The following is a 26,153-nucleotide window of genomic DNA, read 5'->3' on the forward strand; positions in this document are numbered from 1 at the left end:
ACAATCAGGTCAGGTAAGCCTTACAGAAGTAAACAAAAGCATTTTGAATCTTGTAGAGATGACTTGAAAGCCTCTTCCAAAACGCATTCTAGGATGATTTTTTTTCTTTCACTTTTCTTACAATTTCCATTTTGGTAACAAAATATAGATCTGTGCTTTTACAAGATGCCATGCCAGGAAGCTGGGATGGGAGGCTAATCTGCGTTCCCCCTTTTCTTTCTGTTTTCCTCTTCATACATGCTCAGTAACTCAGTAAATGATTCTGAAGGCAGCTGTTTGCCTTGCCTGCTGTACATAAGCACACAGCTACAGTAGATCACCTAGGCTGCATCACACTGCCAAACCAATCCAGTCTGACATCACTTTAACTGCCATGGCTTAATGCTATGGAATTCTTGGAACTGTAGAGAGAGCTTTTTGTCAGAGGCTTTGTTAACTGAGGCGGGTTATAGACCGCCGCTTTGAGGCGGTCTCCCAGCGGCACCATTTGCTCCGTGAGGGAGCCGCAGCAGCCATTTTGGAGCTTCTTTTTGCGGCGCCTCTATGACGTCGCGAGGCACCTGGGGCGGACTCGCGATGTCATAGATGCCGTGCGACATCCGGACGCACAGCGTCCGATACGTAAAGATGGCGGCGCCCGTATGAACAGGGCGCCGCCATCTTGTACGTATTCTATATGTACTAGGGTTAGGGAGGTGCGGAAGCACCGCCCCTTGCTAACCCTAGTACGTATAGAATACGTACTAAATGGCGGTGTGTAACCCGCCTGAGATACACCTATATTACTACCCAAGCAATAGTGGTGTACCAATTACTGCTGAAAAGCAGACAAGTAAAATTCATACATTCCTTTGTGCAGTCCCTGTGATCTCATGTGTGGGGAAAATTCTATCCTCCCTTACAACCTGCACTATATCAAACATTCAAAGCCATACCCATGTTTCAGCATAAAAAGATATAAAGGAATTCTGTGGTACCTTTGAGACCGAGAAAAAGAAATTGCTAGTACAGTATATGGTTTTGAAAGACTCCAGTCCACTTCATCATATATTTCATACCAAGTATTAATTGCTTTACTGTTTTAGACCTTGATTCCTGTGCAGGATCTCAGTCTACCCCAAGCCAATTCAAAAGTAGACTGTAAGAAAGAGAGGATCTGATCAATCCTTTGCATCTCTAGAATGCTCCCCACAAGTCTGTAATCCTCCTAACCATTATCCCTAGGTGGTTTGAAAGTTGGATAACAACTCTGGAGATCCAGGGTTCAATTCCCAGCTCGGCCATAAAAACCACTGGGTGATCTTGAGCTAGTCATGCTCTCTCAGCCACAGAGGAAGGCAATGGCAAACCTCCTCTGAACAAATCTTAGCAAGAAAATCCCATGATAGGTTTACCTAGGTTCTCCATAAATTGGAACTGTTGGAAGATTTTTGGATTCTCTTTCCCCCTCCTTAGATAGATAGGGACTTCCTGCATGCAAACTCTCCTCTACTCCATCCATGCACCCCTACTCCTTATATAACTGGAAGTGTTGCTGTATCAGTTCTGATTCCCAGGAAATAGCCAAAATACAAAGTCTGTTTTCCTTCAACAGAGCTCCTTCATAACACACACACACACACACACACACACACACACACAGAGAGAGAGAGAGAGAGAGAGAGAGAGAGAGGCGGGGGAGTGAGTTCTATTGGATCTGCATCAGCCAATGTCATATTTCTGATGTTCCAGAGATTGGTGAGCAGAATTACCCTTTTTGGAGTCATACAGGGCTAAGTGCATACTTTTTGAAAACAAAGCAACTTATTATACTTATGTAAGGTGCCTCTTATGTTCAAGATGCTCAGCAATTCAAACAAATGACTATTAACATAAAAGCCATATTTGAATTGGGAAGTTTTAGCCTGCTTAATTTTATTTTCAAATTGTGGGAACCCTCACTCAACAGAAAATTAACAAAATGAATCGGATACATAGTAGCAAGTACATGGCAGATTGCAAGATTCTCGTTATTTTTTGTGATGGGAAAACACTGTATAGGCAGAGAGATTCTTGATGATAACATGTGGAGTATTGCTGTGTTCACAAAAGAACACAAGGAAACCCATATGGCTTCTCTGCTTGCTCTGTGCAGGTGCTGAATCATAGCCAGAAAGTTAAAGTGCCTTTGAAAAAACAGCAAATCGGTGGCGGGTGTGTGTGTGTGTCTTGGTAAAAAGTAGTTTGGAAATCAACCGAAGGTTTAGTTAGTAACTGCATAAATAAAAGTTACACCTCTCAATCATTCATGTTTACAAAACTTACTGACCTGGAAAAGAAATATTTTGAGATCTTTTTGATGCATGTAATTCTTTTTGCTTTTCCAAAGGCAGACCACCAGGTAGGATGAAGCCACCAACAGAGTTAGCAACCCTGCTGCTGTTCTGTAAAAGATAAGCTCTCTGTAAGTCCTTTATAAAGATAAAGTTTTAGAAATAATTTTCATGAAGATTAACTGAGTCAGAAAAGGGCAACTTCACAATATGCATAAGACATTACTTTGAACTTTAGAGAGGAAAGGGTGGGAGTGAGAAGGCAAAAGACAAGTAAAAGTCAAAACTGTTAGACTAAGGGGCAGCTGGACGCTGCCCCTTTCCTGGCCAGATCAGGGCTGCAGCAACCTCATGCCACAACCCCGATCTGGCCTTTGGAGGGTGCAAAAAGGAGCCGCAAAAAGCAGCTCCTTTTTGCACCCTCCAAAGGGCACCACAGCCACAGTGGCACAGCTGTATGGTGCCCTTTCGGCACTGCATCATCTGGATGCAGCGCCAGAGGTGCCTCATGATGTTGTGTGTGTCAGGGATGATGGGAGTTGTAGCTCTTCACCTCTGGCTCTAACTCACCACCTTGTTATGCAGCGGCGCTGACCAGCTTTGGCCAGTGGTTAATGCTTTTCTCCAAAGCAGCAGAGTTTCAGAGAATAGGCTGAAGACCCTGACAAACTCTCCAAGCCTTCTCACTCTTCTTCCTCAGAAGTCTCCAAACTTCTCCAGGATTCTGCTGGCTCTTGTATCTTCACTCAAGACACCAGACAACTCAGTAGTCTTATATAAAAGATCTACTTTATTCTCCTATATACAAATACTAAATGCCCTCACAATGTCCAATAACTCCAACTATCCACTCTACTCCAAACTACTCCACAAAATACATAGGCAATCATAGCAATTATTATAGTCATTGTTAAACACCACCCACTTAGCCAGTTTCCACCCAGTGGGCGTGTACACTCATTTGATTGGTTCACATAGTTCAACCCATACTTAAGAATTTCATCATCTCACCTTGTACACTTAATGAATCTCAGGTGTTTTCAATTGTACATTCTATAATTCTGTCCTTGGCATTCAAGCCTTCTAAATTACATTAGCTTTTTCACCTGTGTGGCTTCTTAATTGCTTTTGCTTAGTCATAGTGACTTTCACATACATGTTTTATTTCTTCTACTGTATGTCCCATGTTGCATTTTCCTTAACAGTGTGCTGATTGGTGTGGCACATGGTATTATGGTGGCCTGGGGGCGGAATCAGGGCGTGCATCATCAGGATGCTGAGCCCCAAAACCGCCTACATGCCAGGCTTTCAGGATGGTTTGTATTGGACCTAAGTTCTCTTTCACAAGGCACCCACAATTTCAGAAAGTAATAAATCACTAGGATGGTATACCAATAGAGCTACTTCAAGTAACTGAGACAGAATCTACTCTAATTCTAACTAAAATCTACCAAAAATATGGGGGGGGGGGAGAGCCCACAGATTGAAAATGCTCAATATACACTCCAATCCCCAAGAAAGGGGACACCATGGATTACAGTAACCACAGGAGCATTGCATTAATTTCCCATGCAAGAAAATTAATGCTCAAAATTCTACAACAAAAACATTTAATGGAATGAGAAATGCCAGATGTCCAAGCTGTGTTCATGAAAGGAAGAGGCAAACATACGTTAGATAATGGAACAGACCAAAGAATTTCAGAAGCAAATCAGCACGTGCTTTCTAGATTATGGCAAAGCCTTTATTGTGTAGATTATGAAAAACTATGGATCACACTTAAAGAAATGGATGTACCACAACATTTGATCATCCTAATGCCTAACCTGTACTCAGGAGAAGAGGCCACAGTCAGGACAGAATATGGAGAAACAGAGTGGTTTCCAATTGGCAAGGGGGTCAGGCAAGATTACCATTTTATCATCCTTTCTGTTCAGTTTGTAAATGAACATATAATATGTGAAACAGGATTAGACTCGGAGGAAGAAGGCATGAAAAGTGGGGGAAGGAACACCAATAATTTAAGATATGTAGATGACACCATATTGGTAGCAAAAAAACAGCAAAGATTTGGAATGATTACTGAAGAAAGTCAAGGAAGAGAGTTTACAGTTTACAGGTTTACAACTGAAAATTGAGAAAAAGAAATTATGACCACAGATGATCTATATAACTTTAAACTAGACAATGAAGACATTGAGACAGAAAAGATTTCCTATACCTTGGCTCAGTAATTAAACAAAATGTAGACGACAATCAAGAAATCAGAAAAAGACAAGAACTGGAAGGGCAGCTATGAAGGCGTTAGACGAGATCCTCAAGTGTAAAGATAGGTTATTGAATACCAAAGTCAGGATTGGCCATGGTACTGTATTTCTCATTTTTCTCTATCATTGTGAAAGCTGGTAAGTGAGGAATGCTGAGAGGAAGAAAATCAATTCGACCTGTGGTGCTGGGGGAGAATTTGGAGGATACCACAGTTTACCAAAAAGACCAAATCAAGCCTGAACTCTCTCTAGAAGCCAAAATAACTAAATTGAGACTATGATACTTATGGTTATATCACAAGAAGACATGACTCACTAGGAAAAATTATAGTGCTTGGTAAGGTAGAAGGCAATACATAGGAAAAGAGGAAGACAGCATTCCAGATGTATAGATTCATTCAAGGAAGCCATCCAGGCTTTGCAAGATCTGAATAGGACTGTTGATGATAAGGTGACTTGGAGGTCCCTCATTAACAGGGTTGCCATAAGTCACAGTTTACTTGATGGCAGTGAACAAAAACATCTGGTCTGTTGCACAATGATCAATCCTTTATTGAAATAGTGCAGAGAGAGTGAGTGAAGCTGAAGGCACTATTAAAGTTGCTCAAGGGGAAGGGGGGTCACAAAACTTGGAGGCTCTGATCCCTCCTCCTCCTCCAAAACTTTTTATGTATAAAATTTACACATGTGTTGAGTTAAAAATTGAATTTACTTAAATAAAACTGTCCTATTTTGAATGTCATTTTTAATAAAATGTTGAAATATGAAGATAAAGGAAGTTGAACGGTTGATATATGATATATCAGGTATACTTCTCTTTAAGTATTGTAGAAGAATAGTGTTATTTCAGGGGTAGTCATTTTTTTGGTCAAATATAAGGGAAATATATGCTATCCTCTTTACATTGTTACAAATATTCCAATAAAATAATTTCCACACAGAGCCTTGAATGCATTTAAACATAACATTTAAAGCAAATGTACAAAATCAGATAACATAATTTAGAGCACTGGAAAAATTGTTAAGGAAAAAGCAACATGGGACATACAGTAAGAGAAATAAAACATGTATGTGAGAGTCACTATGACTAAGCAAAAGCAATTAAGAAGCCACACAGGTGTAAAATCTAATGTAATTTAGAAGGCTTGAATGCCAAGGACAGAATTATGGAATGCACAATTGAAAACACCTGAGAATCATTAAGTGTACAAGGTGAAATGATGAAATCCTTAAGTATGGGTTGAACTATGAGAACCAATCAAAATGGATGTACACGCCCACTGGGTGGAAACTGACTAAGTGGGTGGTAATTAACAATGGCTATAATAATTGCTATTATTGCCAATGTATTTTGTGGGTGGTTGTGGAGTTGTGTGAGTAGTTTGGAGATTGTAGAGATTGTGATTTGTGAGGGCATTAGTATTTGTATATAGTAGAATAAAGTAGATCTTTTATATAAGACTACTGAGTTGTCTGGTGTCTTGAGTGAAGATACAAGAGCCAGTAGGATCCTGGAGAAGTGTGAAGACTTCTGTGGAGGAAGAGTGAGAAGGCTTGGAGAGTTTGTCAGGGTCTTCAGCCTAGTCTCTGAAACTCTGCTGCTTTGGAGAAAAGCATTAACCACTGGCCAAAACTGGTCAGCGCCGGTGCATAACAAGGTGGTGAGTTAGAGCCAGAGGTGAAGAGCTACAACTCCCATCATCCCTGACAAAAATTTCCAGGAAAAAAAATCAGTTCTAGTTTTGCCAGAAAATTCACACCACTGCATGACCTGGACTTTTATGTCTAGGGCATCAGTCATATGTGCTTCACACAGTACACCTGGGAATGCCATTCACAGCTGAGGCACTTTTGCTGCATTTCAGTTGTGACTGAAGGCCTCTTTATGTTCTGTCTGCCTTCTCTGAAAGCCCAAAAGGGTGCCAGAAGATCATCTCCTCTCACCACTGTTTTTCCAATAGCTCTCCCTCATCACAGATGAAACAGGAGGAAGCTAGAGGACAGGAGGCAGAGAAATCTCCAAATTGTCCTCCTAGCCCTATGTGAGTTGAAGCAATTTTTCTCAGATCAGAATTTTCTAAGCACTCTGACCTCTTACCCTGTGTCCTGTCCAGGATGAAACAGGAGTGAAATTGGAGGGAAGTTCCTTCCAAAAAGAGGTACCTTTACAGAACAATTGCTGTAGGATCTTCAGAGAATGGTAGCATAGTGCTCTCTAAAAATTAAGTTCTCATTAAGAACTTTGAAAAGAAGAAAAGAAAATGATACAAATTTCCTCATACCTATCTTATTTAAATTCTAATTGCAAGATCAGTGTTCTTAAATAACATAATTTCTCACCCAATAACAAGATTCTGGTGAAATACATGCATGTTAAGTGGGAGTGTGAACACTTGAGAAAAATTCATTTTTTGCTCTTACACTAGAGAGAGATTTGCTTCTCTTCCAACAACAGGCATCAAAGGGAAGACTGCTAGAAGCAAACATGAAAGAATCCAGCTTAGCACAATTGTCTGCAATAAAGAAACAAACATACAAATTACATAGAAATATAGAACTAATTATATATCTAATTATATTATAGAACTAATTATATTATATATAATTATATTATAGAACTAATTATATATAGGAACTAATTATGGACCCTGATATTCAGAGTCATAATACAAGATTATCAAATATCCATGTTTTGTTCTTTTCTCGTCCTTATGCTGTGATTGGAAAAAGATTTTCACATGATATCACACAGTGTCCCATCAATGAATTGCATTTGACTGCGATCACATTTGGATTCAGGTAAAGTAATGTCAAAAGCATTAAATATAACCTTTGGCTACCCATTGTTTACAACGTAACCTTGGAAGCTTAAGGGAGAAGGCTACATTTTCCAATCAGCTTATACACAATGACATCTCTACAAAGGAACTATAAAAATTGGTGTATTTAATAGAAAAGACAGTGTCTTGCATAGTACGGATCTTCACTGTGGTAGTAAAGAACATGCTAGGATACTGCAGCATTCAAAATAATTGGGATGGGAAGGGGACGCTTGGGAGGCTTCAAAATAGGACTTGGGCTGGACAACATGAGACATGGAGGCCACATATTGCTCACTTCTGAGCTAAAGACTATTTTTGATATTCTGCTTTGGAAGCACTAAGGAGAAAATGCTTTTAGGCACAAGGTGCTACAGAGCCAACACAGTCTACTTCAGTCCGAGATTAAGGGCAAGGATTTCCAAGTTAGGGCAGATGAACTCCAAGTTAGTATCTCTCATTTTAAGAATCAAGCACTGGCTGTGACTTGCCAAACAATAAAGTGAGATGGGTCTTTTCTCTTACAGAAGCCCCAAATACCTACAGAGGGCTGCTTTCTAAACTCTGAGGGAACATTCTGATGATGTCCACATGTCAGCATGTGCTTCCAAAAGGGACGTGAAGGTGACCCAGCAAAACAATCAAAATGTCTTGAGACATTAAATACCTTTGCTTTGGTCCAGAGCCGAGCGACCAAGGGCCAAGCAGAAAAGGCAATCAGGCCAAAGCTGAGAGCTGCACGATAGAAAAAGGAGAAAACCTAGTTCAAATAAACAGAAAAAATAAACATAGATAAGTTAGGAAGTGTGATATTATTTTCAAACATATTTAAAAACCCTCTTCATATCTAGTGCGTTTTAAAAAGTGTTCAGCATTCTTTTTTAATGGTTTATTTATAAAAAGGTGAGCAGAGTTCAGCCTGCAGGCCATATGCAGCTCCTAGACCTCATTTTGCAGCTCCTGAAGCCCCTCACCAGTACCTGAAAATCTTCCAAATTAAAAAAAATTCAATGTGATTTTCATGTAATTTGTGCATGAAATCCCATATGAAAATACCCCCAGAACTTCCCACTGCAACCAAATGCCATCATTTTCATCTGACACTCCTCTCAAAATGGCAAGTGACATGATGTCCTTTCTGGTCAACATTTTGAAAGGAATGACAAAACAAATGAGGTGGTTAGACTTACTGATGGGAAGAAAATCATGGGTGGCTCTAGGGAAAAACTGACCCCTTCCCCCCATGCAGTTGCCTGTCTCTGATTTATATAGTTTTATTTGGATAGGCTTTACACATTAAAATGCTTACTGACAATCATTTTTTAAAAACTAGTAATTAAGTACTCTACTTACTAATATTTCAATTCCCAAGGCATACACTAGCAAAAATCCAACAAACCGAGTCCGTTGAAAGTTCAAGAGAAATGTGATCAGTTCTTGAATAACAGGGTATCTGTTGAAAAGATTTCATTAGACAATCATTTCTTACTAGATTAAATGCTTATTAGAAAGAGCATAAATACAGTGGTGCTTGACAGGGACCTTTAATGAGCAGGAAGCAAAAATATATCTCCAGCATGAAATGAGAGGATACCATTTAAGATGAATTGTTTATTTTGGAAAAATTCAAACGTTAACTGGTAGGACTATTTGCTGCACATATTGGGCCCTGCACTTGCAGAAAAGCAGGATTAATAGGCTAGTGCAGTGGGTCTCAAACAGGACTGGGATGACCAAACGTTCTCCTTTTCCAGGATGTATCCTGCATTTTAACCTTCTGTCCAGGAGGAATTCCAAAATGTCCCCCATTCTGAGCATGACTTAGAAGCATGAATTTATATTTATGTTAGTGCTTTTAGCTTTTATTTTGTAAGGGCCTACATCTTTTTGGAATGCTCTACATTTTGCACTGTCTTCCTCTGCAGTTATGACACCTGGTCACCCTGAATGGAGTGTGTGCAAGAGTTGCTCAAGGGGGGAGGGGGGTCACAAAACTTGATCCCTCCTCCAAAACTTTTTATGTATAAAATTTATACATGTGTTGAGTTAAATATTGAATTTACTTAAATAAAACTGTTCTAATTTGAATGTTATTTCTTTATAAAATGTTGAAATATGAAGATTCATGAATGTGTGAATGAAAATATTTCTGTCCATTTAATAAACAAAATATTTTTTATCCATATACTATGTTGAGTGGGGGGGGAGATGACATCTGCACGTAGATGTAAAGGGGGATCCCAAGGGTAAAAAGTTTGAGTATCACTTTGCTTATATTCATAGAAGTAAAGCCCCTGAAGTGGAGAGATAGGTTAGTACCAAATGTCACTTTTATCCTTCCCTCAACATTTATCCTTTCCTCAACTAATCCACTACTTTGATGATCATATCAACATCTGTATATACTCATGTATGACCCCAAAAACTTGGGTTAACTTATCCGTGGGTCAAGGTAAGTACTGTACTTTAACTCTTATAAAAAGGAAACCATTCCCTGGTGAAAGGCAAGAATATACTGTAATCTGTCCTGGAAACACTGATCCCTCCCTCTACTTTCTCATCCATCCAGCCTTTAGTGTGACCACAAACAATTATAACTGTTGAAATGTTGTAAATTCTTTGACATTGTTTTCCTTTGATTCATTCTTTACATCTTTTGTTACATATGCCTACATTTTACCCTCGACTCATCCATTGGTCATATCAAAATCCATCCAAAATCCCTCGACTTATACATGAGATGCCGAAATATTCTAAGTAATGACAATGTCCCCAGTTCATAGATCTGCAGAGCATATGAATATGGAAAAAGTAAGATCCTGCTCATGCTAACAATGGTGCAAAACACACTGCAGAAATAAATCAGTTTGAGGCTGCTTTAACTGCCCTGGCTCAATACTAGGGAATTCTGAGAACTGTAGTTTTGTGAGATATTTATCCTTCTCTGTCAGAGAGTTCTAGAGCTACAATAAACAACAATTCCCAAGATTCCCTAACACTGAGCCAGGGCAGTTAAAGAGGTCTTGAACTGGATTATTTCTGCAATGTGTTTTGGACCAATGTAAGCCAGACCCCCAGGTGCTTCCTGGTTTATTTACTACTTTCCACTAAGTAGAACGTCAGGATTCACCAACCAGAGCAAGATGCAAAAGATGCTCTCAGTAAAAAGGACAGGATGCCTCTTGAAACACTCTAAACCTAGAGATTTGTTTGAAAGCAGGAAATGAACTGAAATTTCAGATCCAATCCACACTGCAGAAATAATCCAGTTTGAGACCACTTTAACTACCCTGGTTCCATGCTAGGGAATCCTGGGAATTGTAGTTTATTGTGGCACCACAGCTCTATGACATAAGCTCAATGTCTCACAAAACTACAGTTCCCAAAATTCCCTAGCACTGAGCCAGGGCAAATAAAGTAGTCTCAAACTGGATTATTTCTGCAGTGTGTTTCAGCCAACAGTCCTCTTTTTGCACAAAAGGCTCTCCTAGAGTGCATCTACACTGTAGAAATAATGCAGTTTGACACCACTCTAAGTGCTGTAGAGTGATCTTGGGATTTGTCATTTTTAAAGGTTCTTTAGCTTTCTCTGCCAAAAAGTGCTGACTGATCTTATGTAAATCACCAAAAAAATCTAAACAGAAGATCTAGGGCTGTCTTCTTGCCACTCCTGTTCTAACTGGCATCTACACCTCCTGAAGCAATCTAACATTATCCATTACTTTCTTTTTGAAGACCACTACATCTGAAAGCTTTTCAACACCACATAATTCAAGCAGAAAAGGTTTTATTCGTTTCCTGTCCTATCAAACGCAGCAGTGTGAGTCCAACCCTTCCTTCCCACACTTTTTAGAACTTACTCTTTCAAAACTGCATACCATATTGGGACTGGTAAGAGACAATATATGTAGTATGTCCAAGGCAAGCTCTGGATGACCAAAAAAATTGCTATCAATACTCCAACAGCAAGAAACGTATATTGGAAAAGTCTGCCAGACACCTGAAAATCAAATCAGTACTTGTAAATATGGGTCAACATCATTTGAAATATTTGAAAAGTATGTTATTTAAAATGAGGAACAATAGTAAGAACATAGACATGAATGTTTAAAAGGCAACGTAATCACCACCACCACCACCATCATCTTTTTCTATACTTGCCTTTTCCCCAACATTGGGGCTCAAGTTTACTTACAAATTAAAATGATTACAAAATAGTTAACTGCATAGAAAAGTCAATGTTAATATAGAATTAAACTATTAATATTTCCAAAAAAATTAAACATACTTAAAAAGCACTTAAAAGCAGTACAGTTTAAAACAATATATCCCCCTCTTTAAAGTCCTTTACTTAAAAACGTTCACTTCTAAAAGCCTATAGGGATACTAAAAGGAAAGGATTCATTGCTGACAGGACAGCAAGGAGACAGCTATTTTACCTCCTTAGGAAGAGAGGCCCAGAGCCTAGGGGCTGCCACTGAGAAGAACCTAAGTCATGTCCTCACTAGACATCTGTGAAGATAGTGAGAATGAAAGAAGGCCTTCTCCAGAGGATCTCAGGGTCCCAGAAGGCTCATACCATGAGATAATGATCTGTCAGATAACCTGGACCTAAGACAGACTACCTAGAAAACATGTATATGACTTTTCATTGTTTACTGAGGAATGTAATATATATATATATATATATATATACGCGCTTTGTATTTCTGTTTTATAATATTTTAAATGTGCTTTTAAACTGTATTTAATTTGCATTTTTAACTTGTGTTTTTTAAATAGAGGTTTGGTTTAATCATGTTTTAACTTTTGTCCTTTCAGTTGTAGTATGTTTTTAAAGGTTGTACACAACCTTGGATGCTATGCAGGGACAAAGGTGGTTTATAAATTAAATAAATAAGCTAAGGAATATTAATGTATTTAAAGATGTAACTGCAAAACAAAACAAAAATATCCTTAAGAAAGTTTGGAGATATTACTGCATGATTAAATGCAACTCTAGTTTTACATGTAAACAAACAAACCATCCTGGAGTAGAATAAAACTAGATGTCAGGGAGAAGGGATCTGAATCTAACTTTTACTTTGACATACAAGGTTTGTATGCATAGGCAACAAAGACAGGAGCTGAGGTTGGGAAATTTACATTTACTTGATGTTATTCATCAGAAGGTATAGTTTTCTCCTTAAACTTGTACAACATTTACAGCAGATGAATAAATGTTTGTTAAAGCCCTAACATATTGGCTGAACTGGTACTGTGATTTAAATTGTCCAAGTCCTAGCAAGAAAAATATGTCTCTCATACTCATCCTATGGAATTTAGTTGTGAAACTTGTGAAAAGGTCAGTAAAAAGAGAAAGGAATTCTGTCTATAGGCACTTTTTGTGTCCCACTATGTCTGAAGGCAAATTTCATTGGCTATTCCAACTATCTTAAAGCCATCGAACAATGAGTCATTTTGGCTACACACGGCAACTATATATTGAGCCAATAGGGATGATAATAGCAGCAAAATTCAACTTACCTTATTTATTGTGATATTTCTGGTCAGACCAGTATGTGCTTTTATGATAATCAAGATGACATACAATGTCCAGCCCATAAAACCCATGGCAACACTCACACCTAGGAAAAGCCTGTCATATGTATGATAATATGACAGCCCTTCCAAAGCAAGGCCAATCAGCTTTTTGCAAAGAGATACCTATGGAAAGGAAAGAAACAACATCAGACATTTATAACACCTACACCCTTTGTCCCTTTAATCTTAGGATCTATAATGAAATGACTAAATCCTTTGTGATTATAGTTTTCTGTGGGTTTTCTGGGCTATATGGGCGCATTCTGGAAGAATTTATTCCTGATGTTTCGCCTGTATCTGTAGCTGGCATCTTCAGAGGATGGTGACATGGAAGTGTGTGGGGTATATACACTGTGTGACCCTTGGTATATATAACCCACCCAGTTCCATGCCACCACCCACTGAAGATGCCAGCCATAGATGCAGGCAAAACACTGGGAATAAATTCCTCCAGAATGCGGCCATATAGCCTGGAAAACCAACAGAAAGCTATGGATGCCAGCCATGAAAGCTTTTGAGTTCACCCCTTGTGTTTAGTTCCTTGATTCTTTTTCCTATCGGCTTTTTAAGAAATGGGAAGCATGATGGCAGAATTCAGACCACTCAGTCCTTCTCTCCTTTCCTGCCATCTGTCAACTGCAGTCTGTCATCCTGAGATTTTTTGTTTCATGCAGGGACGTGATACAGACACCGTATCCTTCCTCTGTTGGGGTGGGGAGAAAGCCATACATATGGGTATCATGTGCAATTTGATCCTGAAACACACACATATACATAAAAAACATGATTTTCCTCAGTCCTGTGTGGTTTTAATTTTTTAATCCTTGATTGGCTCACAGATCAAACTCAGATCCTGCAAATTTGGGAGAGGGGGAGAAAATAAACAAACAGCATCTCCAACATGGAAAAAAAGGGGGAGTTGTGTCTCAGATCAGAGAGAGGACTATTGGTTCTGCAGTCTAAAGCTGTTGAAGATGCCTCTTCTTTGATATCTGACCCTTCATTCCATCACTTCCACATTGGGTCACCAACTGGCAGTGCTCCTCATATATTCTCTTAAGTCAAATAATCAGGATCCACTATAGATTTGGACTTTGACATCAAGATATCAATCGGTCTCACTGAGTGACTTCACACATCTACAAACAATACAGTTTGATCGTATGGTAGCAACTCCATTTTTGGACATTTGGACCCCAGAATTAAAGTACTTTAAAATTTCCATCCTGAGGCTCTTAGAGTCTATTATAAATCAAAGAGATAACTATTTGTTAAGGAAAGGGCCGTATTAAATGGCAGAACATGGGGTTTTTTTGTCTGCAAAAACAATCCAAGTTCCTGGCATTTGAGTTTAGAATAGGGAAAACTTCCTGTTTGAAAACCTAGGCAGCTACTGCTAGGGATAGTGAACATCCCATCTTTTTGCACTGCAGATGTCATAATCTCTTGCCACTGAATCTGTTGGTTGCAGCTGGTGGAAATAACAGTCCAACAACATCTGAGGGTCATATGTCCCCCTTCCATAGACAATATTGAGCTATATGGACCAACTGGTCTGAGTTTATATAAGGTACTTTTCTGTGTTTCTATTTTGTACATGTTTTCCTTGGTTCATACTAGCCAGATCATAGAGATGTATTCTGATAAATCTGTTTCAGGAACAGAACGGGGTTATGATTTAAAAAACAACAACAACCCACAAACAGCTATTTAAAATGTTTTTTAAATCTAAAGAAGGATTGAATAGATTTTAATTATTCACTTACTGCTTCCTTGTATTTCTCATGCTGAATATATGTCCTTGCTTTTCTGAGAATGTCAATCTGCTCTGAATCAGAAAGAGACCTATGTAAAAGAAAAGAAAAATATTTTAAAATTTCAGTTTTATTTTGCTTTAGGAGAAGAAGGAATAATAGTGGAAACACAAATTTCATACAGTGGATCTTTTAATTAATATTTTAAAGCAAAGCTTTAAAATGTACGTTTTTTTTAAAGTCCTTGAAACGTCTGATAAATAATAACACCAGCATGAGGCTCTCACAGGTTTGAAAACTATTTTGTAACATTATTTATCATTAATAAATACTATCCTGGCTATGATTCCGCTGGACACTGTACAAAAAAAAAACCTCCATAGGGCTGTGCACACTTCACAGAATATTCATTGCAGTTCCTCCAAGTAAATCTTATTTAATAACCAAAGTGGGAGTATTTTCTTTCCTAGAAGCAGAAATATTTCAGGTCCAACATTTCATGAAGAAAACTCTCAGAGAGATCTATAGCATGCATGTGAAGTAGACATTTAGAAGTTACTTTCATTCTTCAGGCTCTGGCACATTGCTGCGGTAAGCACAGACCAAGGGTACTCAAAGTGGTTGTCCCTGGACTGGTGTTGGCCCCTGAGCCATTGGCTCCCAGTCCCTGGTAACTTTCCAGGAAAGGAAAAAAGAAATATTTGTAGCCAATGGGCACAAATATGGTGCCAGTTCCTGGCAGAATGGTGATGGTGGGGAATTGATAGCCCTTCACACCAGACAGCTTAAGAAGCACATGTGCATACTATTCACAAATCTATCTTTGTGGCCTTCCTCTATTAACTCTTCAAATTTTCTGAAATATTCCATATCTGCTGGGGTATGGAGGACATTTTTGCCATGTATTTGCCCTCCTGGTTTATTTTAGATCCAAGGGAAACCTTTTTCAAAACTAGAGGGTTTTTTTAATTAAAAATTGTTTTTTTTAATTGGGGTAGAGGGGAAGATATGGTCCTTCGAGGTCTCTTGAAGGGCATATGTGTGGGCCTGAAGTCAAGTGGTTGCCTACACCAGCAACAGTGCCATATATTTTAGGATTAAATAGAAGACATATATAATAAATGTTATTGATTGCTCTCAGTCTGTGACCTACAATGCAGACGACACTTTCCCAAGTAGTCTTTAGTCCTTAAACACATGGTGGTTGTGCTGGCTGTTTTAATTATTTGTTTAAAAATGATTTCCTAAAGGTTTTGCTCTATTTTTAATTGTTTTCTTTATGTATTTAATATTTTAATATATATTTTTTTGTCTGCTGGATATCGCTGCCCCCATTTGTACATCACTGCGGTGGCAACAGGTTGAGACATGATACACAAATGCTTTAAATAAAATAAAAAATGGAAACTGAACTGGGCACTTACTCAGGGACCCACAAATCCTATTTAAAGAGACAGCAGTGCTTGCTACCACTGTCTTACATTACTTTAGTTTTCCACTCAGCTCCTTCTTTCCTGCCAATGTACATGAAACTCTGGGATTTGTAGTTCTTGATATGATATGTCATGTCAAAAGAAATAAAACACAATCCTAGTTTAACTTCCATTTTAGAGATGGCCTTGCACAGGGGCCAGGTCAGGAGACCCAACAAGTCTGAAAGTTGCTTAAGATTGTTCTAACACTGCACCTGAATGCTTCCATCAAATCTTGTAAGAACTGGACAAAAAGATACACAAATACAAGGAACTGTGTTTCTTTTTTTTCTTTTTTTAAAATATTTTTTATTGATTTTCTCCCCATAGTTACATTTATAATATATTTTTTGTACATACATTGTATTTGCTTTCAGAACTCTATGCTGTTAGAGTTGCTGAATACAGATGTTATTTCATTCTTCCCAAAACTTACATATTCCACTACAATCATCTCATTAATAAATCTAAGGAACTGTGTTTCTATAAATATCTTCAGGCATGACCTACTGTTTTTCTCAATTTTTTCTTTTATGTTAATGAGGAAAACAACTTAGGCAGGGGGAGCTATGGGGGGTATTAGGGTTTTGCCACTCCGATTAAGAATTGTTCCCTCTCCCCATGAAATATCCCTTCAGTTCTCCAATTTCTAACATTGAAGTGACATAAAGCTTCAGTTGACCCATTTAGAAAAACAGTTTAGGGAGGCAAAGTTACCAAAGGAATGAGAATTATAAAATCACAGAGTTGGAAGAGACCACAAGGGCCATCCAGTCCAACCCTCTGCCATGCAGGAACTCACAACCAAAGCACCCCCGACAGATGGCCATCCAGCTTCTGTTTAAAGACCTTTAAAGAAGGAGACTCTACCACTCTCCAAGGGAGTGTGCTCCACTGTCGAACAGCCCTTACTGTCAGGATGTTCCTCCTAATGTTTAGGGAGATTATCACACAGGCTTTTATACAGGTTTTACTACATTCACCTGTCTGCAGCCCATCTGCAACCTGGGCTTTTCCCATGGCTTTTCAAGCACTGGAAAATTCCATGATATGACATATCACATCAAGAACTACAAATCCCAGAGTTCCATGTGTTTGAAAAGCCACAGGGCAAGCATAGGTTACATATGGGCTGCAGATGGGAGATATGATAAAGCCCATGTGATAATCTCCAATGCAGAATCTCTTTCCATGTAGCTTGCATCCATGGTTCTATGTTCTATTCTGTGGAGCAGCAAAAAACAAGCTTGCTCCATCCTCAATATGACACCCTTTCAAATACCTAAACAGGGCTATCATATCACGTTACTGTCTCTTCTCCAGGCTAAACAGACCAAGTCCTTAAGTCTCTCCTCAAAAGCCAGAGAATACAGCAAATATTGAGTTCTAGGTCTGAATGATTTTAAGTCTATCACTCTATAAAGCTACAAATTTGTGGACTGGAGGAAAATTCCGGGGGGGGGGGGGGGGCAGAATTATTATTTCAGGTGATCATGTTCTCATTTTGCCTCCTCCTTCATAACTACACTCTTGAACATAGACCAGGATCTTTGGACTTCTGCTCCCTGGAAAGTGTACCCATACCCAACCCATGTAGGGGCTATGTCAGTATGCAATCTGGAAGGTATGAACAAATGCTAACTAGATCTTACAGCTCACTGCACCTATGTAATAGTAGGAAGGCCCAAGGGGCATGAGATTATAGCCTCTAAAATGACAATGGCTTATCATCATCAAGATAAATGCTGCTTAGTTGGAAGAATATAAATAATGTCACTCATCTGTAAGGACAATTAATTATGTAACAAAACATCAGTGCTAATTGTGTAAAGGTTTATAAATTGTCCCCTAAGATGTGTTACTTACTCTCATTGGGAGTATACCTGCCAAACTTAATCTTTCCACTACATCGCTCATGTCTTTCAGTTTAAAAAACAGCACCTGACAGCCTAGATGCTAAGTCTATAATAAAAATGAGCCCTTGTAATAGTCTCAAGAGACTTCAGTATGGTCAGTGATTTCTATCATTACTATTTGGAGATGTTATTTCTGCAGGAGGAGGGCTTTTCTTTCTGAAGGAAGCAGTGTTAACTGAGGCCCCCACAGGACCAGTAAAAGGAAAGAAAACACTGAAGAGGAAAATCTGTATTTTCATTAGGCATAATCTGCCATATATATGCATTTCTTGTGGTGTTCTGGTGGTGCACAGTCATACACACACACATTAAAAGTGCCCCAGATATATGCAACAGGATTTTTTTTTCTTAGCACATTTTAGTTGCACCTTCAGTATACCAACTAGCCTTCTGTTAAGTGAGGACACTCAGACATCTGTTTAGGTGAAATTAATTCCCTCAATTTCCATAAATTTTCACTCCAATGAATTGTATAAGCCCTTCTTGATAACAAACAGGTTTAAAAATGTCTGTAAGCAAAGAAAAGACACACTTGCATGTTTATGTATTTTGCATGTAAATTAAATTAAAGTCAAGGTCAATTAAAAACCGGAGGGAGGTGGGATGTGATCTGCAGCCACTTCTCTAGCCAACACTGCAGTGGAGTCAGAAGACTTCAGCAGGAAGTAGAAACAGAAATTTTAGCCTGAGGGTCTGGAAAATCTGGTGCATGGCACTTTGGAGTAAAAGGGGCTTAATGGAGAAGCTGTGGAAGATCAGCACAAATGCAGTTTAAAACAAACACTCTCCTGCTCACCTTGCAAAGGCCAAGTATGCATAATAAAAGAAGCAGCTATTCCAGTCAAAAATAAGTGCACATAGGGGCTGAATTTTAAGGCTTTAGCCCTTTATCCAAATAGAAAGGTAGGCAACCAATACAGCTTTTATCATCATTACCATTGCTAGAACCAGGATGGGCAATTTTCAACTCCTGCATCTCTAGGCAGGCTAAACAAGCACATCTTTGGCAGAAAATTGGCCAAAGTGTGGCTTAGAAGTGATAGGGGGTTGGGGTGGACTGATTTTTGCAGTAAAAACAAGAATAGCTGAGGATGTTTTCAGCAATACCACTGCTCTGGCCTGCATTTGGTTCCTTCCAGGACAGTTTTTCATCAGAACTTTGTTTTAAATTGGGAAAGGGGAGAGGAGGCTCAAGTGGGACTTCAGGTCCACAAGAAAGATTGAGGGTTCCACTTTCCTCACCACTGGCCCAGAGAAGTATAGCTTTTAGGAGCAAGAATGATAAAACGAGGAAATTCGCAATTTTGTTTTAAAACAAGGACTTTCATTTATTGGCCAGGAACTCGTTTATTTGAGCTTTCAGCCCCAGCTGAAATTTTTTAAAAAAAATAATGTGGTAGAAGGAGGGATGCTGCTGAACATAAAAATTCACAGGATTGTAGCCATGTTAGTCCACTGCAGCAGAAACAACAGTCTTGTGACACCTTAAGGACTCACAAGTTTTATTTAGCCTAAGCTTTCCTAGACTACAGCACCAGTCATCTTGCAAAATGGGCTGCAGCCCAACATAAGCTTATGCCAAATAAAATTTTGTAGTCTTGAAGCTGCCACAAGATTCTCTGTTATTTCTGCTGCAACAAACTAATAGAGTTCTGTTGCTTTTGCAAAATATAAACAGCCATCCCCATGGCTGGGGAAGAAAAGAATCACAGTCCAAAATATCCAAAGAGCACCAATGTAGGGAGACATATTAGGGAACCTCTATATTACAATTATACACTGGTTTGTTGGGTTGTTTGTTTTTAAATTTCTTTTCTTTAGGGAACCCTGGGGACTGCAGTTTTGCAAGAAATGTAAAAGTGCCTGTAAAAGATACAACTTAGTACCTGCACTAAACTAACCATACTAAGCCCAGAACTCTTTTGGAGAAAACCCATGTCTGTTAAATTTGTGTTGAATCAACATACCTTTCAGTATAGTCATGCCTGTATGCTCCAAGGAGCCCACACACAGATAAGATTTGGGTAACAGAAAGTGCTGATATTCTGTCTGTGTGGTAGACTAGAACAGTAAAAGCCAAAAGCCAGACATTCCAGGTAGACTAGCTGGAAGAGTGACACAAGTATGCTGCATTTAGTTTATAAGCTTCTTGAATGATTTTTGAAACATCATACAGGAGGATTAACTGATTTCTATGGGAACCATTACACAATTCCTTGGAAAAGTTGTTTACCTCTGTGGTTTTTGGATGCTTTAACATGATTATTGATTAAACAACTGTTTACAAGACTTAGGGGCTAAACAGGCTGCCCCTTTCAGCATCGGATCACAGCCCCGATCCAATCTTTCCCTGACACTAAAAGGAATAGCAAAATGCCGCTCCCTTTTGCGCTGGGGAAAGGTGCCTTTGCCACTGCAGCAGCACTTTCCGACACTCCTTTTGGCACTGCATCATCTGAATGCAGCACCAAAGGAGCGCTGTGATGCTACCCGCCGTGCGGTCAGAGTATGTGTTATGCACACCCATACTACAGAAGGGAGCTGGCAAGAATCTACCAGTTTAACACTGATGATGGAGACACTATGACTTCAACATCAAGGCAGCTTTCTTCTTTTTTTTGTTTTCTCCTCTTTTACTCCAAGAAAATCCGAACCTGCTTTATATAAGGCTGGATGATTTCAAAAGCTTACACACCTTTGAGTTGATTTTAATGAAGATGTAACACTAATATGAATTTTCAACACAGCTGCCTTTGCTTTTCATAATCATTGTTCTCACAACATTCTCCCCTCTAAACTGTAAGGAATCATTATTTCTACCTTATAAGGTATTATTAAGATATTTGGGACAGATGTGTCTCTCTCCAGCTGTAAATGTTTGAGTTGTATTTTCTCAACTCATCAAACACTATTTCTGTACAAGATTCATCCCAGAACAGTGTTCAGCAAATACTGTCACTTTATTTATTGTTCCTTCGTCACTGGCACTTAACAAAACAGGTCAAGGAGAGAAATTTCTTTAAGTAAATACAGCAAGGTGCAGATATAGAAAGTATACTTACTTGAATGGTGAAAACAGAAATGGTAACGTGGTTTTTTTCTTCTGAGCCATCTTAACCTGAAAATGAACAAATTATTGTATTCACCAAATAGCACCATATGCCAAAGAAGAAATGCAGCAAGAAAAATATGGAGGGAATGTTCAGAGTTTTACAACTGTCACATTTTATATCCCTTTCAGAAATTTAATGTGACCTCATTTACTCAGATGTAAGCTGCAATTGGGCTTACTCCTTGGTAAATGTGCACAACACTGAATCCGTAGGCAAGCACAGGTAAATAGTGGGAGAAAGCATGAATTCACACCCAAGAGAGGAGAATTTTAGGAGGAATATTGGAAATATGTTGCAGCAGCATCCTGTGTCCCCTTCCCAATATCTTAAACAGGAATGGGATATCTTTGGACCTCTATATGGTTTGGGATACAACTGCTATTAGCCCCCTACAGTATTCCTAATGGTAAGAGACAATAAGAGTTATGGTAAGAAATGTCTGGAAGGTCAGAGGTTCACCACTCCTACAGTGAAGAGATGAACTAAAGACCTCCAAGCCACATTGGACAAACCCAACAATACTTTTAATGACAGTCTTATGTGTGAAGTTTTCCAGTGCCAGAAAAAACAGTAAATAGTTGAGGGAACTGTCTAAGTATTTAAAGCAGAACATGATGAAATTGGGAAAAGAGAAGGGCCAAGCTGATTTGCAGTTTGTGGAAGCAGTAGTCCAAAAATTCCCATTTTCCAAACTTTGCTACAAACATCAGTGGGAGAAGGCCTATATTGCTAAGCTTAACCTGCAGACAAGCGCATACAAGAACAGACAACCTTTAAAGTATCCTAGGCTCAAACAGATTGAGGGTCCAAAGCCCCATGTCAGAAGCTGCATGCACAATGTTTCAATGTTTCAGTCAGAGATATAGAGGAAATATAAAGGCTAGCTCTTTCAATGCTTATGATTCAAGTCCCAGCTCTCTAGACAGGATGCATGCCAGCAGAGCACTTTGAGAATTGCCAGAAATAGGAATTAACAAGAAAAGAATTAAATTCCAGGACTGATTCTACCCTTCTGTAAGAAGGCACTGCTTTCAGCAGCATCAGTTCACATCGACTATCCAGAACATGACTCTTGGAAATTAAATTCTCCACCCTAATGCAATTACCCTGAAACATTCACATTTATGCTCAAGTCACTGTTACACTCTCTCTCAATCTCTCTTCAAGAATTTGAGCTGGTTTTGCTTAATGCCACTGGTTCTTATTTATAAACACAGCTTTCTAAGAGTACATACATAACCCTTATAGAATCATAGAATTGGAAGGAATTTCATGGTCCAATTTCCTCCCTCCTCTCAGTACACAAACAGTATATCCAATAGGCAGCTGCCCATCCTCTTTTTGAAGGCATATATAGAAGAAGGCTCCAGGACATCCCTAGGTAATTGGCTTCATTGCTGAACCACTCTTACGTTTATCACTTTAAATTACTATCATAAAATGTAAATGAGTATGCTGTTGTAGTTTTAACATGTAAATTGTTTTGCTCTGCTTATACCATTAATTTAATTTAATTTGCTTAATCTTAATGTGTAATGCTTGCATTTCACTGATAGCTTATTTACCTTAAATTGTTCAAGAAGCTGAACAGCATTTGTAAACATACTCTCTGCTTTAAAAAGATCACTAGTATTAAGGTACTCCAGAGGCAGAACACCCTGAAAAAAACAGCACAAAAATTTGGATTTATTCACATGGTTCAGGACTAGAAAATGGGGCTGTAGATTGCATGAGGAGCCAGACTTGTTCTAAATAATAATAATAATAATAATAATAATAATAATAATAATAATACAACTGGAGATCTTCAACCATTCTTTGGCTCAAATCTTGTTGATGCAACCTACACTACAGGTTGCACTTTTTTCAAGGTGATGGCAAAATAATGGAGATAAAACTGCCAGCTCTTGTTGTTTGTTTCTTCCTTGCCATTCCGCATCCATAGCTGTCTTCCTCCTACACTCTTGATTCTCAACTGCACTCTTGATTCTCAAATACTTCTGTTGCATTAAGTGGGGAGGAAAGCAACCTTGCAACCTGGCAGCAGGGAGCAAAACTCTTGAGCAAACCTATACAAAAACTGGCATGTTTCATTTTCTGGGTCTGAATTTTCTCCCACATAAGTTAACGGACAACATTTGCTTGTGACCCAGAAATGAAATACATTCAGTGGTGAACTGTGGGACAACATGGCAATAAAAGTTAAACCTGCTCCAGTTGGCCTGATGCCCTCTTTGTAACATATTTTTGTTTCCCTATCAAAAGCTGAAGCCTTAGGACTTCTTAAAAGAACACAGGAAGACAACAGAGAGCTCAACCTCACATACTGATTTACCATATAGAAAAAAGAGCTGGATATGTACATGGTTTCAGGTCCTCCCTCTCTTTACATCAGGCTGCCCTATGATGGCAGTGACTGTGATTTCTATGACAGATATGATGAGGTGAGGGAGATTCTAATGCTGTTCAAATTTCCTTTGCCAACTATTCTTAGCCCTGATAAGCAGTGACATAATGAGTTTTCACAAAGCCACATAACAAGCAGCTGTCAGACCAGGATCCATTTATTGTCCTGGTTTCAGCACCCAAGAGCGAAGTATGTTCTATTCAGAATAAAAACACAGTGGCAGCAGGTTCTATGGTTGGCATTAACCCAGCTGGCCATCACTGTGGAACAAGGTTAGTCCTCAATTCCAAGCTCTAAGATACAGATTGGTAAGTTTCATGGAGAGACGTGGGATGCTTAACAGAGGAAGGAGGCTGGAATCTTCTAAATTCCACCTCAGCTAATTTGCTAGGCCTTTGATTAGTATAGAATCTATGCTGGTATATATCATATTTATACAATTACCTAAGAGGTAACCTAAGCGGTATTCACTTATTCAGCAAGGAAAAAAGTATGTGTCTTACCACAGAATTCAGGGGCAAAGGGACTCCAATAAGAGAAGCCATCAGTGGTGCTATATCAGCCTACAAACAAAGAGCAGTGTTCTCAGTTTAATTTTGAAATACAGATTAAAAGTAAGACTTTAAGAATATGTTATGATGCACATTGTACCACGAAGGGTGGAATATTGCAAAATGCCTGACATCATTTACAACAGCGAGTTCAAGTGTTTCTTTGTTTGAGGAGTGATAGGGGTGGACAAATCTGTGCACAGGTGCTGATGGACTGTATATTAATAGGAAACAGTTTGCCTAAGGGGACACTGGCTACCTCTTTGCGCAATGACTGGTGTAGTCAGGAATTATGCAAATGAAAGATCCTAACAGATAATGTCCCTTCACCTAATGGAAAACTGCCATATTAATAGGATTTTCAAAGCCACTTGAGATTCTGGTTGCAAATTAAGGCTTTAAGTGAAATTCTGATTAGAGTTAACTCCAACTTTATATCATGAGTAAAAACAGAGGGTGCACGTATTTGTTTGCAAAAAGGGAGAATTTACTTGCAAAAGAAAGGGACAGCTTGGCCACCACCCCAGCACACTTCTATTATCTTTACCAAGTTTAAGGTACAGTGAATGCTGAACAAATCTACAGAATATTTGGCTGTAGAACTCAAGTGGGAATGTAAAAAAAATTCCAATAGTATTCTATAAATTATTCTGCCACCTGTGTGTCTTCTCTGTAGCCTAAATAAAAATGAAATGTTAATAAACTGTGAACTAGATACAGCTAGGTACCTGGTTGACATCTTGCCGCTTCAGGCTCTCTAACTTCCAATCTGTAAAAAGATAACAGAGAAAAAAAATCCAGTTTGTGATACAAGCCTAATCGTAAGAAAACCAGAAGGGAGGAGAGCATCTGGTACAAAATGAACAGTCACTATTTCAAACTGTATCATGTTTTCCCCCCTACTGAAAGTATTCACATCTTAGTTTTCAGAACAAAAATTGAAGCTATTTATCTTTGCAATGTATCTTTATTATGAATTATAAGAATACATTAAAAATTAAAGAAATTATAAAAGAAATAGAAAGAAAGGGAGAAAAAAAAGAAAAGAAAGGAGTGTAGAGTCCAATCTTCTTTTCAGAGGTTATATGTACTCATACGTCTCTCTCTAGAACTTACAACATATTCCTTTCTTTTATTAACACATTGTTTCTAATCAGCAAAAACAAATTTTACTAAGTCATTTCCAAAAAGTCTTGTAAGCGGTTTTCAGTTTTTAAGAAATATCCCTAAAACCTTTTCTCTAATCAAACCATACAATTTATCTATTACTACTAAATTTATGAGCATCAATAACCAATCCTCCATAATGGGTAGTATTAATTCTTCCATTTTAATACATGTAACCATTATGTGTTTATATACTGGCATAATCCTCCATAGCTCTTTTCCCTCTGCACATCCACCAGTCCCACCAAAAGGTTCCAAATTTAATTGAATATTAATAGTTAGAATCCTCTGCATCAATACATGTATTTGAGTCCAAAGTTTTTCCCTTCATATTACTCATACATCCAGCACACATTAGAAGCATCTTTATACATTCTAGACAACTTTTCTAACATCATATATCAATAATACATATTTTGAAAAAAACTCTCTTTCAAAATTATAACAACATATAAATTTCAATCTGTTTAACCAAAATTTTTCCCATTAATTTGTCTGTATATTGTAACTTTTTAACCAGTTTTATCCTATAGAGCCTGTACAGACCAGCGTTATATGCCAGCATGAGGGCATGGCATATGCATGCCGGTTGCCCCCATGCCAGCATCACACCACGTGCCCAACTACACGGCGAGGGCATCACTGCGCTCCATTGGTGTCTGCAGATTCACTGATCTACTGTGTCAACAATGGGTTAATACCAGAGCTGATTGGAGACCTGATGGTGAATTATGTGCTTGTCAGTTAAATGGCATTCTTACAAGTTTAGCCTTTTGTGTAGCTTTGGGCCTG

At 38.6% G+C, this 26,153-nt stretch overlaps 1 protein-coding gene across 5 annotated transcripts in view; it reads right to left on the reverse strand.

Moving 5' to 3' along the window:
• PIGN (phosphatidylinositol glycan anchor biosynthesis class N) overlaps window positions 1-26,153 on the reverse strand; it is a 95,857-nt gene that overhangs the window by 49,219 nt on the left and 20,485 nt on the right. For all 5 annotated transcript variants that reach the window (XR_006103408.1, XM_042462082.1, XM_042462084.1 and 2 more), the window contains 11 exons: window positions 24,923-24,963; window positions 24,147-24,206; window positions 22,802-22,894; window positions 21,186-21,241; window positions 14,748-14,826; window positions 12,925-13,104; window positions 11,259-11,398; window positions 8,752-8,851; window positions 8,066-8,158; window positions 7,001-7,092; window positions 2,309-2,423 (listed from right to left, as the gene is read on the reverse strand). Coding sequence is in view for 4 of the 5 variants with exons in the window: in XM_042462082.1 (XP_042318016.1) it covers window positions 2,309-2,423; window positions 7,001-7,092; window positions 8,066-8,158; window positions 8,752-8,851; window positions 11,259-11,398; window positions 12,925-13,104; window positions 14,748-14,826; window positions 21,186-21,241; window positions 22,802-22,894; window positions 24,147-24,206; window positions 24,923-24,963 (1,049 nt within the window). In the remaining variant the exon portion in view is untranslated. The remainder of the gene's footprint in view (window positions 1-2,308; window positions 2,424-7,000; window positions 7,093-8,065; window positions 8,159-8,751; window positions 8,852-11,258; window positions 11,399-12,924; window positions 13,105-14,747; window positions 14,827-21,185; window positions 21,242-22,801; window positions 22,895-24,146; window positions 24,207-24,922; window positions 24,964-26,153) is intronic.

This window comes from Sceloporus undulatus, chromosome 4 (genome assembly GCF_019175285.1).
Source record: "Sceloporus undulatus isolate JIND9_A2432 ecotype Alabama chromosome 4, SceUnd_v1.1, whole genome shotgun sequence".
In the NCBI taxonomy this organism is placed as follows: Eukaryota; Metazoa; Chordata; class Lepidosauria; order Squamata; family Phrynosomatidae; genus Sceloporus; species Sceloporus undulatus.